The 13648-nt window shown below is 37.0% G+C and overlaps 1 protein-coding gene across 2 annotated transcripts in view; it reads right to left on the reverse strand.

Moving 5' to 3' along the window:
* The window catches only part of LOC106871710 (A disintegrin and metalloproteinase with thrombospondin motifs 6), a 294912-nt gene that overhangs the window by 267622 nt on the left and 13642 nt on the right, over positions 1-13648 (reverse strand). For both annotated transcript variants that reach the window (XM_052976060.2, XM_052976057.2), the window contains exon 2: positions 1747-2099. In XM_052976060.2, coding sequence (XP_052832020.1) covers positions 1747-2099 — 353 coding nt within the window. The remainder of the gene's footprint in view (positions 1-1746; positions 2100-13648) is intronic.

Here is a 13648-nt window from a genome sequence, read left to right on the forward strand (position 1 = left end):
GTATTAGACACAGTATCTTGCAGTATTTAATTTGGCTCTGTTTCTGAACACACTGAGTTTAAATTCTGTCAGCACAAAGTAAACCTCGGCGGGAATTGAACTCAGAGCAGAGAGAATCGCAACGAATATCGCGAGATGCGAGGTATTCTTACATACATTAACTCATAAAAATGCTAGCACAGAATTTTAAAATAAAACTGTGCCTCCCATCGTGACCGTTGTTTAGGGACATTCAAGTGTTTAACTGTATGAAGGTGTGGGGGATTAACTTCAAAGTTAGATGTTAAGCAAATTTAACGTCAACGAGTTACAAGATCAATTGAGGTGTTATGAGACTCCAGTTTCAAAGATCAGAAATATTAAGGGCTAGGTGTAGCTCTGCTTCTGAGACCAAAGCTACGCTATGTTACTCTCATTGACACGTTGCTCTTGATGTATCGGTCAGTTTATCTAGTTACATTCAAACACCATGTGAAGAAACAGTTAATCACTTGCACAAGGGATCAGAGTATGAATGATTTGTTCAATTGCACGGATCAGCTGAAATGTTCTCAAGGGAATGGAGAAACCAATTTAGTGCGTCTTTGCTCGCAGTCTTTAGAGATTCTCAATAACCCTATGGTTTATTCAGGGTTAGGGATTCTCTGTAATTTTTAAATGAAAAATCAATGAAGATTCTTTCCCGTTTATTCATATATCTCTATATTGACAGATTTCTGCTTTGAAGTGTGATCGAGGTGTGAGTTTTATTAGATGATATTAAGAACGTTTTCATTTGAATAACTATGTTTTTATTGATACAAAAATAGGTTTAATACATATAGAAATGGTAGAATTTTCGACATATAATTGCGTTTCACATTTATGTATCAGTATTCGGGCAAATAAATAGCTTCTATCTGGCATTTTGATTTATTCTACGTATGAGATTAATTTTGAGGCACTTCTGCTGGCTGAAGAATAATAATAGTTATATAGTTATCTATCAAAAAGGGAATAATTTGAACCATCGTGTGCATTAAACTCAGAACAGAAATATGTCGAAAGAAATATCAGAGCAGCTAGCTTCATTTAATATCGATCCTGTCTAGTACACCATCACTACTTTTAGAATTATCGTGTTCCTTTTGGCTATGCACAATACAACTGTGTTTACCGTTTATTTTAGAAATATTAACCTATTCAAGTGAGAATCTCGAGATAAAATGTGAACATTTGTTGAACCGAAATCATGGCCACATTTTTTTAAAGGAAGTATTTTCTGAAAACATTGAAGGCATTTTATTTATTCAGCAAATCCCCTGTCAGAAGAGAAGAGCATCATAATTTCAAAGTCTTTATAAGCCGAGAAAAAAATCGATGTTTCGCTTCTAAATATCCCAATATGTGGCAGTATACTAATTTAAATATCCTCAAGGTGGTTTAGCGTTAAGAATTTATAAAAAAAAACTGTGTATGCATTGGTTTTAGTATCTTCACTGACTTGTAATCGAAAAATAATTATTATTCTTTTAAGCGCTTAGCCCCCCTCCCCACTTTTCCCTTTTTTTTTATTTATTCATCTCAAGATATCATTACACTTACCTTTTAGGAATCCAGGGAATGTGTAAAAGGCAACTCGACGATAATTTAAAATTATACAGTACTGAACAAAAATGTGACAAATTTTTCAACATGGGAATTTTTTTTTATATACTTATTTTTCCAATCAAGAAGGTAAAATTTCGATTAAATTTTTAAACTTACCAATCCATTACAGACTTGAAGAGCGACATTAGAAGTCGTATGGTCTTTTATTTTCCCAGAGAAAAAACATTTCCGTTTCCAGTATGGAACAAATGTAGAATCCGAAACATTTTTGAAGCGAGATTTCAGTCGTTCGACCACCATGCCAGGTGACGTGAATTTGTCGTTTAATTTCATTTGCAAATGCAGCGTTTTGTTCTCGACGACCACATGATAGTGAACTGTTTCAGGTTCTGTACTCCTCTTCACCGTATGGTGTTCCGGATGTAGAATGTGTGTTTCAAATTGGCCTTCTGAGTTCACTCGGTATGGTAAAGTCACTTCATAATCCTTGATAAGCTTAAGGAACTCTCCTAGTTAAAAATTAAGAAAGAAAATAGAAATGTAGAAGTAGGTTGAAACTATAATTCACAATAATTACGACTAATAAGAAGCAGTTGAATGAAAAGATAAAACCCGTCGATACTAAACGAGATGCCGTATGTCACTTATTGTCATTCCATCTATATTTTAAAGACTAATTTAACCCATAAACTGCTGGGATTTTGCTGTATGTAACACGAACTGCTGGGATTTTGCTGTATGTAACACGAACTGCTGAGCCTATTTTGGGTAAAGTACTGCTCCGAGTGCATTAGTTCGGCGAACTTTTTCAAAGTTATTCCGCCAATCAACATCGATCTATCACTCGAAAAAAATACTCAGTGTTTCTTAACACCTTCTGTGATTGGCTACACTGTTTCTGGGGTGAAAGGGTATCGTGTGCATACATTATACGTCATCAAAATTAGGTCAGATTATGCCATACTTACGTGGCCTATCGCAGTTTATGGGTTAACTCATATGCCCCTTTTGTCGATAGAGTAAACGGAAGATACATGTACAGAACCCAAATGTGCAGCTTTGGGTGAATGAGCGATACAAATAATATTAACTAAGTTTCGTGAGCAATTACATTGCTTAACGCCCATAAGAAATACGTCAACATCGCATATACTATTCACCTGTGTACGACGTATAAAAAAACCCCACTACTAAACAGTCTTATGGCAAGTCCAGTTGAGTAGGCATTGTAGTGAGAACCATTTTACTTCATGTCTAGCAAAAATGCTTTTGGGAGAACATAAACATCGAAACATTTGATTTACTTTTTAAATGATGTAAACCTTTCTACGTAGTTGAAAGAAAAGTTACTATCTATCGGCGATGTTCAAGTGAATAATATTTACTTGGCAAGATTATTTTTGTTATGACTGAGTAGGAAGAACTTTTGGTTCAGATCGTTTGTGCCTCCCCAAATTAAATGCATGATGGGAATTATTGAGCTTGGTGCTGTTAATTGGAGCCAAAAGAATTCAAAGAGTTGAGAACTGATAAATTGGAGCGATGAATGAGAAATTTCTGCATAGTTGTGTTGCTTCTTTCAATAAAAGATTGCATGTCTTTGTTGAAGTGGATATCAGAGCTTAAAGTACAATTGGAAAGGAGTAAATTAGTAAATGAAACAATTAAGGTACTGAACCAAGTAAGTGTCTTCTATATCAGTGATAGAATATATAGCTGGAAAACACAAAGATAATCGATTTCCATCTCCAGATTTGTTTCCTTGTCTTAAAAAAAAAACTAATGTAATTCTTTGGAAATGTGTCGTGCGCTGATCTCCTAAACAAAACCTAAGCTATCACATTTCGCCTATAACCAGTTATTTTCGATATTAAGTTCACTTACTATGGATTCCTTTCCACATGCTCACTTACAGTGATCATTTGCCAATCACTTTTACCATAAATACACTTTCGTTTCTAAAGTATGGTCAATCTTTGGTTAGCTATATTCTTCTGTTTATTCAATGAATTTGTTTCATTCACAGATTAGTGAAGAGCATATTTGTTAATAACACAACTTCTTATGAATAGAGACATAGACTTATACGATAGTTTTAAATGAAAATCTGCTGTCTTAATCTACTACTTATAAATGAGAATATATGTAAATACTAACACCCTCGGCCTTCATTTGTTGACAGAAAACTGCTATAAAACGCAACCAAATATCCCTCAATTTACATAGCTCTTGTCTTAAAAATAGGCACATTGGCTAAAACACCATGTTCTAAAATAGATTTTAAAAAAAGCAAGTCGATCATGATAGGTATGCCTTTCATCACAGCTTCGTTTAATCAATATTGACCTGGGCCTAAACATCACCGACCATAACATGACTACAGAAAAGAAACAAACGATTCAGTATCACCCGTTGCACCATATATATTAGATACTATTTTAGACTTACATAAGCATTAATTTTTGTTCTTCAACTGCTGACATTTCACTACTAACTTTACATAAAGGAATATTTCGATGAGCAACTGAGATATTTAATTGTAAAGTTAAGCTTTTGTTGCCAGACCGCTTTTTACTTAATTTCAAACTTCCTCTTCTAACTTGCGGATGTTTAGACTGGTAACTTCCTGTGCACCCACACTAGTTAACTGTTTTACATATGTGTATATCTCTGTAGTATATAAACACACATTTTGACATATATGTATGTACACACACATATATATATATTGTTACTATGTATATATATATATATATATATATATATATATATATATATATATATATATATATAAATATGCATACATACACTACTTATAATGAAGAAATTAAAATGCGTGTGTGGGTGTGCTTGTTATCGTGAATCTGTAAGGAACATAGCAAAATTTTTAAAAAAATGGAACCGGACGAAGTGAGAGATTAAAAGAAGAGTGAGGACTGGGAAAAAGAGAATTCTGAAAGGAGAGAAAGAGAAGAAGAAGGAGCGAGAGAGTGGGGAAGAAAGAATATCAGATGGTGTTCAAAGAGAACGAGGAGGAGCAGATATGAATGCATATATATATATATATATATATATATATATATATATATATATATATTCTTTAACACTTCCATCTTACCTTTATATATATCTCATAAGATGGAATTTTTAAAGAAGATGAGGTGGCAAAACGCCGTAGTAAATTGTTGTTTAAATTTTAAAGAGAGACTAGAAATAATTTGGCCAGTAAACTAGCTTCTTAGCTTTCAGGTTATTTGTTTCTTTGTTATTGTTGATAAATGATTTGCTTCCTGTTTATAGTTAGTCTCCGCAGAGTCACAATCTATGTGTGACGAGGTTGGTTCATTGAATTACAGATGCAGTCTACCGACGTGGTTCCACAGTTTACGTCTGTCCAATGTCACTAATAAGGCGTGGGTCTATTCGACGTTATGCTAAAATACATTTTTACCCAGGATGCCACTAAATGGTATCGAACCTCGTTGTTACTCAGCTTGTCTGCAGCTTATAATCTTACTAAAGAAGTTATGGAATATTGATTTGAAATTTTGGCACAAGGCCAGCAATTTCGGGAGAAGGGTAAGTCGATTACATGGACACCAGTAGTCAACTGGTATTTACTTCATCCTGAAAGGAGGAAAAGCGAAGATGATCTGGGCGGAATTTGAACTCAGAACTTAAAGACGGACGAAATGCCGTTAATCACTTTGCCCCGTGTGTTAATGATTTTGCCAGCTTGCTGCCTTCATTAGCTCAATAATAAAGAGAATTTAATTCTGCCAGCTCAATGATAATTATTTCAAATTTTTGCCACAAGGGCATCCTGGGGGAGGTCGGGATGAGTCGATTACATTGACCCCAGTGCTCAGCTGGTACTTATTTTATCGACCACTGAAGGATAAAAGGCAAACTCGACCTCGGTGAATTTGAACTCAGAACGTAGCGACGGGCGAAATACTGCTAAACATTTCGTCCAGCGTGCTAACGATTCTACCAGCTCGCCGCCTTAGCTCAGTTAATAATAATGATAATAAATGAATGAAAAAAATAATAATAAAACAGTAGCATTAGGTTCGAATTTCCAAGCGGATGTCATGGTGACCTTTTGCTATAAATGAAAACAGTGAAGGCTAAGAAGGCGAACAGCTAAACTTTCAAAATCATAACAAAATAATGAAAAACGGAGTGGGAGATTAGGAATAAGATATTCTAATACCTTTTCCAGGATATCAGATAAAAAGCTGCTTAGTAACTGAAAATTTTCAAGAGGTGCAGGAGGTGGTAATAACTTATAATGTCTTTATTTCAAGAGAAATCCGGCCCACTTAGGCGATCAATATCAAGTTTAAAAACAACAAAAAAAAAACTGGTTATTTCTGATTGTTTGTACATGGACACACACACGCGTGCATATGTGTGTATATATATATATATATATATATATTATAATATAGGGTATCTATGAGATACCGCCACGCTGAAAAATAGCTGTCAAATCTTGACTCTAAACCACAATATTTTAAATATCGATCTTATCCTTATTTATATAAATATATATATATATATATCCCCTATTCACACACCTTCATGTGAGATTACCCTCACTTTATTATCTCCCTTTCTTCCTCTTCTTTCAAACTTATTTTCTAATCAGTCGCTATGTTTGACCGCTAAATCTACAGTATTTTTTCATTCTCTCACTGTTTATATTCTCTCCTCCCTCAGTTGAAGAGCGTAGGCTCGAAACATAAAAAAACTTTTTCAGTTTCCCGAGCGTCAAACTAATACACCTGCTTGTTGTTCATACACCTGTCTTCGTCTTTTGTTTGTCTATAAAATTCAACTAATACACACACACACATATGTTGATGCAAACAGGTAAGGTAGAACTCGAATGTCAGAATGGAGAATTGTCATCTACCGAACTCAATGAAAAATGCACGAAACTCTCGGACCTTGAGTCACTCTGTTACTTCTGCTAGATATCAATAAATATATATATTTGCTCAAGTGGAAAAGTGGCACAGTCGTTAAACTGTTGGAAACTTAGCGCTCTGGGTTCAAATTCTGCCCAGGATAACTTTCTCTGTCATCCCTTTTCGAGGCAATAACAAAGCAAAAATGTAGAAGTTCAAGCAGTAGATTGACAAAAATCATTAGGTTGCCGGAGAAGATGTCTCACACATATTTATTCCAGTTCATTGTATTCTGAGTTCAAATCTCTCCCCCACGTCTCCAAAATGGATAATACTATTGTCACTCAGTATCAGCATAGAAGGAATCTGCTACAGCCACCATGTAATGTGTGTGTAGAGAGACAGAGACAGAGAAGTGGAAACCTGTATATATATTTGATTTTAATTCCTTTTGCCTGTCATTTTTTTTTTTTTATAGTTTGATACTTAAAAACCGTCGGGAAACCTAGGTACTGCAAGTGTCACACATTAAGGCGCCGAGCTGGTAGAATTTTTAACCCGCCGGGTAAAATGTTTAGCGGCATTTCGTTCGTCTTTATGTCCTGAGTTCAAATACCGCCGAGGTCGACTTACTTTCTTTCGGGTCGATAAAATAAGTACCAACTGGACACTGCAGTGATGTAATCGACTTAGCCTCTCCCCCGAAATTGCTGGCCTTGTGCCAAAATTTGAAAGCAACGTTTAGAAACCGTAAGAATGCGAGCTGGCAGAATCGCTAGCACGCCGGGCAAAATGCTTAACGGCATTTCATCCGTCTTCATGTTCTGAGTTCAAATTCCACCGAGGTTCACTGCCTTTCATCCTTTCCGGGTCGATGAAATAAGTACCAACTGAACACTAGCGTCAATCGACTTACACCTCCCCTGAAATTGCTGAGCTTGTGCCAAAATTTGAAATTATTATTATCAATCCTTGTTTCATGAAGAAAATTTAGAATTTAAATGAAGGATCGCTTTATAACTTTTTACTCGAGTGTATATTTATTAATCTTTATAAGGAAGATTTTGACTGTGACTTCGATATTTCGGCTATAATTTTCAGCCCTATTTTTCCTTCCTATGTTTGCATATTCTCACAGTCAGTTTATAGCTTTAAAATAATTATGTCAAGGTAAAGTTGATGACAATACTTAACTAATATTTATTTCATAAGCCTCTGAAAGGACTCTTTCTAGGTAATAGTTTTTAATACAGGCACAAGGCCAAGTATTTTCGTGGCGTATTTTGAATTCTATCATTGAACAATGTTTGTACTTACAACAGCAGCAGCACTGGCCAATGTTTTATTTGAGCCTTGTAATAATTGGTAGATAGATAGATGATGACAGTCTTCCGAAAGAGCTAAGGATTGCCTCGATAGGATTCAAACTTAGAATATAAAATTCAGGAAGTAAAGTCAGATAGCCAAATACCCTAAGGCATTTAGTTCGTTACTTGAACGTTTTAGCCATTTTATTCACCGCACTTCAAGGTTATGCTTGCATATATATATATATATATATATATATATATATATATATAAAAACAAACAATATGAGAGATCACTATATGGATCCCTTGTATGCTAAAAATAGACGTCAAACCGTCTTACCACGAGTGAACCCTCATATTGTTTATGTTTAAATAATATTCATGGTCCTCGGACGTTTTTAAGTATGCTAACCACTAGTTGAAATTGATATTATTTAATAATATTAATTTCTTTATTGCCCACAAGGGGCAAAACATAGAGAGGACAAACAAAGGGATTAAGTCGATTACATCGACCCCAGTACGTAACTTGTACTTAATTTATCGACCCCGAAAGGCAAAGTCGACCTCGGCGGAATTTGAACTCAGAACGTAACGGCAGACGAAATGCCGATAAGCATTTCGCCCGGCCTGCTAACGTTTCTGCCAACTCACCGCCTTATTAATAATATTAATTTCTACTTATATATAAGTGTGCGTGTGTGTGTGATTATACGCCCCGCAATTAAAATTTGAAATTCTATCTATCTGTCTCTCAGAACTATATATCTTGCTCGTTATCTTCATAAATATTTATCTATCCGCCCTACCTGTTTTCTTGTATTAATATTCCTTTTCGCTCACAGACACAAAACATACACTCTCATACATACACTTACTTATGTTCCATCTATTTCTTTGGCCATCAAGCAAGCCAATTAGCAAGATCAGTATTTACTTCCCCATCTATGTATCTATCTAACTATTTTAAATAATGATGTAGTCTTGCTGAATGTGTGTAGTATCTCTAGCGTTTTATTTCTGTTGTAATTACAGAGCCACATGTAGAGAGAGACTGCGTACAAAATGTCGCTTTGTTTTTACTAAAGTTTTATAAAAAAGAAATATAACAACAAGGATTTCAATTATTTTCTTTTAACAATGTCATTTAGAAAGCATAGTTTTTCACAATAGAGCGACGGGAAGTAGCTTAGCAGAAGCCTTAGCACAATTTTTAGTTATAACACTTTATGTTCTTCGTTAAAATCCCGCCGATTCCACTTTGCCTTTTACTCTTCCGAGGTTGTGAGTTCCAGTTAAGCTGTGAGTTTATACAATCGACTGTTCTCTCCCTCTAAATTCGAGCTTGCTTAGCTACTACACCTGTAATGGGGAACCTCCAGTACACGGAACTTTCCTGAGTTACACAGCTACCAAAAGATTTTCGATTTTTTTTTTTTTTTTTTTTTTTGTAATGTGACCTGCCTGATAACGAGTAATATATCCTCATCAGACAGCCCACTTCTCGAAAAAAGTTGCCCATGCCTGCACTAAACACAGTTCTTAAGACACAAAGGTTATCCACCTAGCAGTAAATAGGCACTGCTAGATAGAAACAACTCGCTGCTCCGTGCAGTGAAAATACTGTTCGTAAAAGGAGTGATTTGTTAACTCACACTGTTGAGTTCAATTACTCCGGTGAAAAAAAATTCCCGTCGAAGTTACCCTGCGATAGACCAGCATCTTATCTTGAGAAAAAATTTATCTTTAATCCACTTAAGGTTACGAAAACTAGACGTAAGCACCAAGCTACATGCACTATTGGGAATCTGAGAAGATTGCTCTTTTTACATTTATTGTCTTGGTCGCATTCATCGCTACATATCTTCCAAACACAAAACTTGAAACGAAGTGTTGTTGTTAATGTTATTGTTCTTAACTCTAGGCTAGCCACGAGTGCACACACTTATAACTAAAGGTGATTTAGCCATGATGATTCCATCTTCCTTCTGTGATAACATATCTAGGAAAATAATCCTTTCTATTATAGGCAGAAGGCCTGAAATTATGGGGGAGGGGACTTGCCGATTATAGCGACTAATGTTTAACTGGTGCTTATTTTACCGACCGCGAAAGGATGAAAGTCTATTTGAATTTGAAGTCAGAACGCAAAGCATGAAATACCGCTAAGAATTTTGTCTGGCGTGCTAACGTTTCTGCTACCTGGTTTCCTTGTCTAGGACAATAATAGTTATAAGCACTGCTTTTCTCTCTTCGACAGAACCATGAAAAAAAAAAAAAAAAAAGGGAAGAAAATTCGGAAAATAAAAAAAACTTTATGGCTGCATGGTTAAAGATATTCGCTATGCAATCACACGGTTTCGAATTCATTCTCAGTGCGCATCTTCTATTATAGCCTAAGATTTGTGAGTAAATTTGGTTGACAGAGACTGTGTAATCCGTCGTCTATCTATCTATTTATTTATCTACTTGTGTGTGCATGTGTTTGTCCCCACTCCCGCCACCGCTGTGACAACTGGTTTTATTTTGCTTGTGTCCCCTTAACTTAGCAGTTTGGCAAAAAAATAAATAAACGGTAGAATAAGTTCCAGACTAAAAATAAGTAATGGTGTCGACATATTCAACTAAACATTTCGAAGAGGTACCCCAGTATGGCCGCAGTTCAATGACTGAAAGAAGTAAAAGATGAGAATCCAGCGCGAGTTTCTTTTTCTTTAAGACAGGAGACTGCGATTTGAAGGAAATTTTGGCAGCAATCGCTATCAGGTCGAACATCCGCATAGAGGCTTCACCATTCTTTTTGCTCCAGGAAAGATTTACATAGTGACAACGTACACACACCTTCCAGAGCTTGAACCCCCACCAAACCAAAACAGTACATAATAGTTTATCTCAATGAAAAATAAACATATATCCAGTGTTATACTATAAAAGGAGGGGGTTATTAATAAAAACATTAAGACAGAACCAAAAAATTATATATATAATTTAAGTCACACGGTGAGTCACAGCTTGTGTGAAACGAGGCAAGGTGCATATGGCGGATTGTGACGAAATAACAAACAATGAAACCAACGATGATTGGATACTTGCAGCCATTAAAATGCCGTTAGTGACAGATACCTCAACACGCGTTTTCTTATCTGACTGACATGATAATTTCAAGTACAGCTAACTTGCACTCATTTGCAATGATCAACATCCGAAATATTTATATGAGACGTTGCTCAGCAAACTTTATTAGTAAAAGTACATGGAGAAAAACAAAAGAATATTCAGTGTGAATGTTGACTATGAGATTGAGAAACACAAATTGCAGCCACGTGGTTTCGGGTTCAGTTGTACTACGCGGCACCGTAGTCAAGTGTCTTCTGCTAGAGACCCGAGCCGACCCATATTTTGTGAGTGACTTTGGTAGATGGAAACTGAGTGGAAGTCCACCGTGTATACATACACACATAAATATGTCAATGTGTGTGTGTGTGTGTGTTCGCCTTTGTGTTGCCCCCTACACTGTTTTATTTACGTCTCCCATGACTTAGTGGTTCGACAAAGAGACCGATGGTTTTGAATATAATACTGCGGTTGATTTGTTCGACTTGTATCTTCAAGCAGGTGCCCTAGCATGACTGCAACTCAGTAAGACGAGACACTAAAAAGTCGATAGCATGTTTGACTTAAACTGCGATGCCTTGAGAGATTTTGAGTTCAATTGCCAACTGGGCCAAAGTTTGCCTTTCATTATGTCAGGGTATGTACACTATGTTCTAGCCACGTACTGGTGTCAGACTACCTAATCGATCGTTCCTTTCACATAAATTGTGTTTATGCCCTTGTATCTGTCTTAAACGATTCATAAAGAGAAACAGAGACAAAGAGATGAGCAGCTACACACACAGGCAGGAAGACAGACAAATAGATGTTGGCAAGTATATCGATAGTTACAGATACTTAGTTAGGAAGGCAAAAACAACAGGGACATCTTAGCAGCATTATAGCCCCCTCCCGCGGGTAAATCAATGCACTGAGCCCAATGTTATTTATTATTTACTTTTTTAAAGGAGCACTCCGTCGGTTACGACGACGCAGGTCCCAGCTGATACATTTTATTCTAGGCACAAGACCCGAAATTTTGGGGGAGGTGGCCAGTCGATTACATCGACCCCAGTACGCAACTGGTACTTGCTTTATCGACCCTGAAAGGATGAAAGGCAAGATCGACCTCGGCGGAATTTGAACTCAGAACGTAACGGCAGACGAAATACCGCTAAGCATTTCGCCCGGCGTGCTAACGTTTCTGCCAGCTCGCCGCCTTGGGTCCTAGCTTATACGATCAACGGAACAGCTTGCTAGTGAAATTATCGAGCAAGTGGCTGAACACTCCACAGGCACGTGTACCCTTAACTTAGTTCTCAGGGAGATTCAGCGTGACACAGGGTGTGACAGGGCTGGCCCTTCGAAATACAGGTACTACGCATTTTTGCCAACTGAGTGGACTGGAGCAACCTGAAATAAAGTGTCTTGCTCAAGGACACAACGCGTCACCGGGAATTGAACTCACGACCGTGAGCGGAATGCCCTAACCACTAAGCCAAGCACCTTCATTCTTTATTTATTGATAGCAAGACATAACACTCATTGAACAGAATTGAGTTCCTAGACCTGTGAGTCATCTGAGTAACAGTTCGGTATGATTAAGACGGCACTGAAAGACAACAGAAAAAAGAGGGAGACAAATAAAGAGGCAATTATAGAGACAAATAGAGAAAGAAAGAAAGTGGAGACAGTGAGAGGATGCCAGAGAAGTATATGTTCGTTATTCTTTCAGTTAAGGGGAGAGCTGAATGTATTGTTAGCTGTTGATGTATCTGTATGCATACGTTTATGGACATCTGAATCTAGTTGTGTGTAAATGTACGCATATGTATGTGTATACACGTAAACACACACACATATACATACACACACATGCATACATACATACACACACGCATATATATGTGCGTGCATGTGTGTTTGTATGTCTATGTACGTGTGCTGTTATGTCAGCTATCTCCTACATAGGCAGGGCTCTGAACAGTATTTTTTTTAATCAATGCACACACATACACACACAACTACACATGCGTTCTAGTGCACGTGCGTACGAACTATATGTTTTCTTTTGTATTTTTCATTCAGAGGAGGAGAAGGAGGAACGGCGCCCAAGAACTTTGCCATCCTTCCCGAGCTGGTGATGTCAATGTACTACCGTGCTTGCACCTGTTCGTATACAAGATATCGTCCGCTCCATCTATCTATCTATCTATCTATCTATCTATCTTTAGTCGAGCAAATCGACCCAGGACTTATTCTTTGTAAGCCTAGTACTTATTCTATCGGTTTCTTATGCCGAACCGCTAAGTTACGAGGACGTAAACACTCCAGCATCGATGTTGGGGGGGGGGGAGATACACACACACACACACACATATATATATATATACGACGGGCTTCTTTCAGTCTCACTACCAAATCCCCTCATAAGGCTTTGGTCGGCCTGAGACTATAGTAGAAGACACTTGCCCAAGGTGCCACGCTGTGAGACTGAACCTGGAACCATGTGGTTGGTTAGCAAGCTACTTTTATTCACAGAGTTTGCCACGAGGGCAGTACATAGAGTAGCTGCGGCTGGACAAAGACATTAATGAGATGAGATGAATGATGAACACGATGATATAAATGGAAGAAGACAGAAGCCGCCCACCGAACTCTGCTTCTCTAAAACATTGTTCTTTTATAAATTTACACATAGATTTACAAATTGAGGCTATAGACCTCTTACCACAATTT

Source organism: Octopus bimaculoides, chromosome 2 (genome assembly GCF_046866305.1).
Source record: "Octopus bimaculoides isolate indiv1 chromosome 2, ASM4686630v1, whole genome shotgun sequence".
Taxonomy (NCBI): Eukaryota; Metazoa; Mollusca; class Cephalopoda; order Octopoda; family Octopodidae; genus Octopus; species Octopus bimaculoides.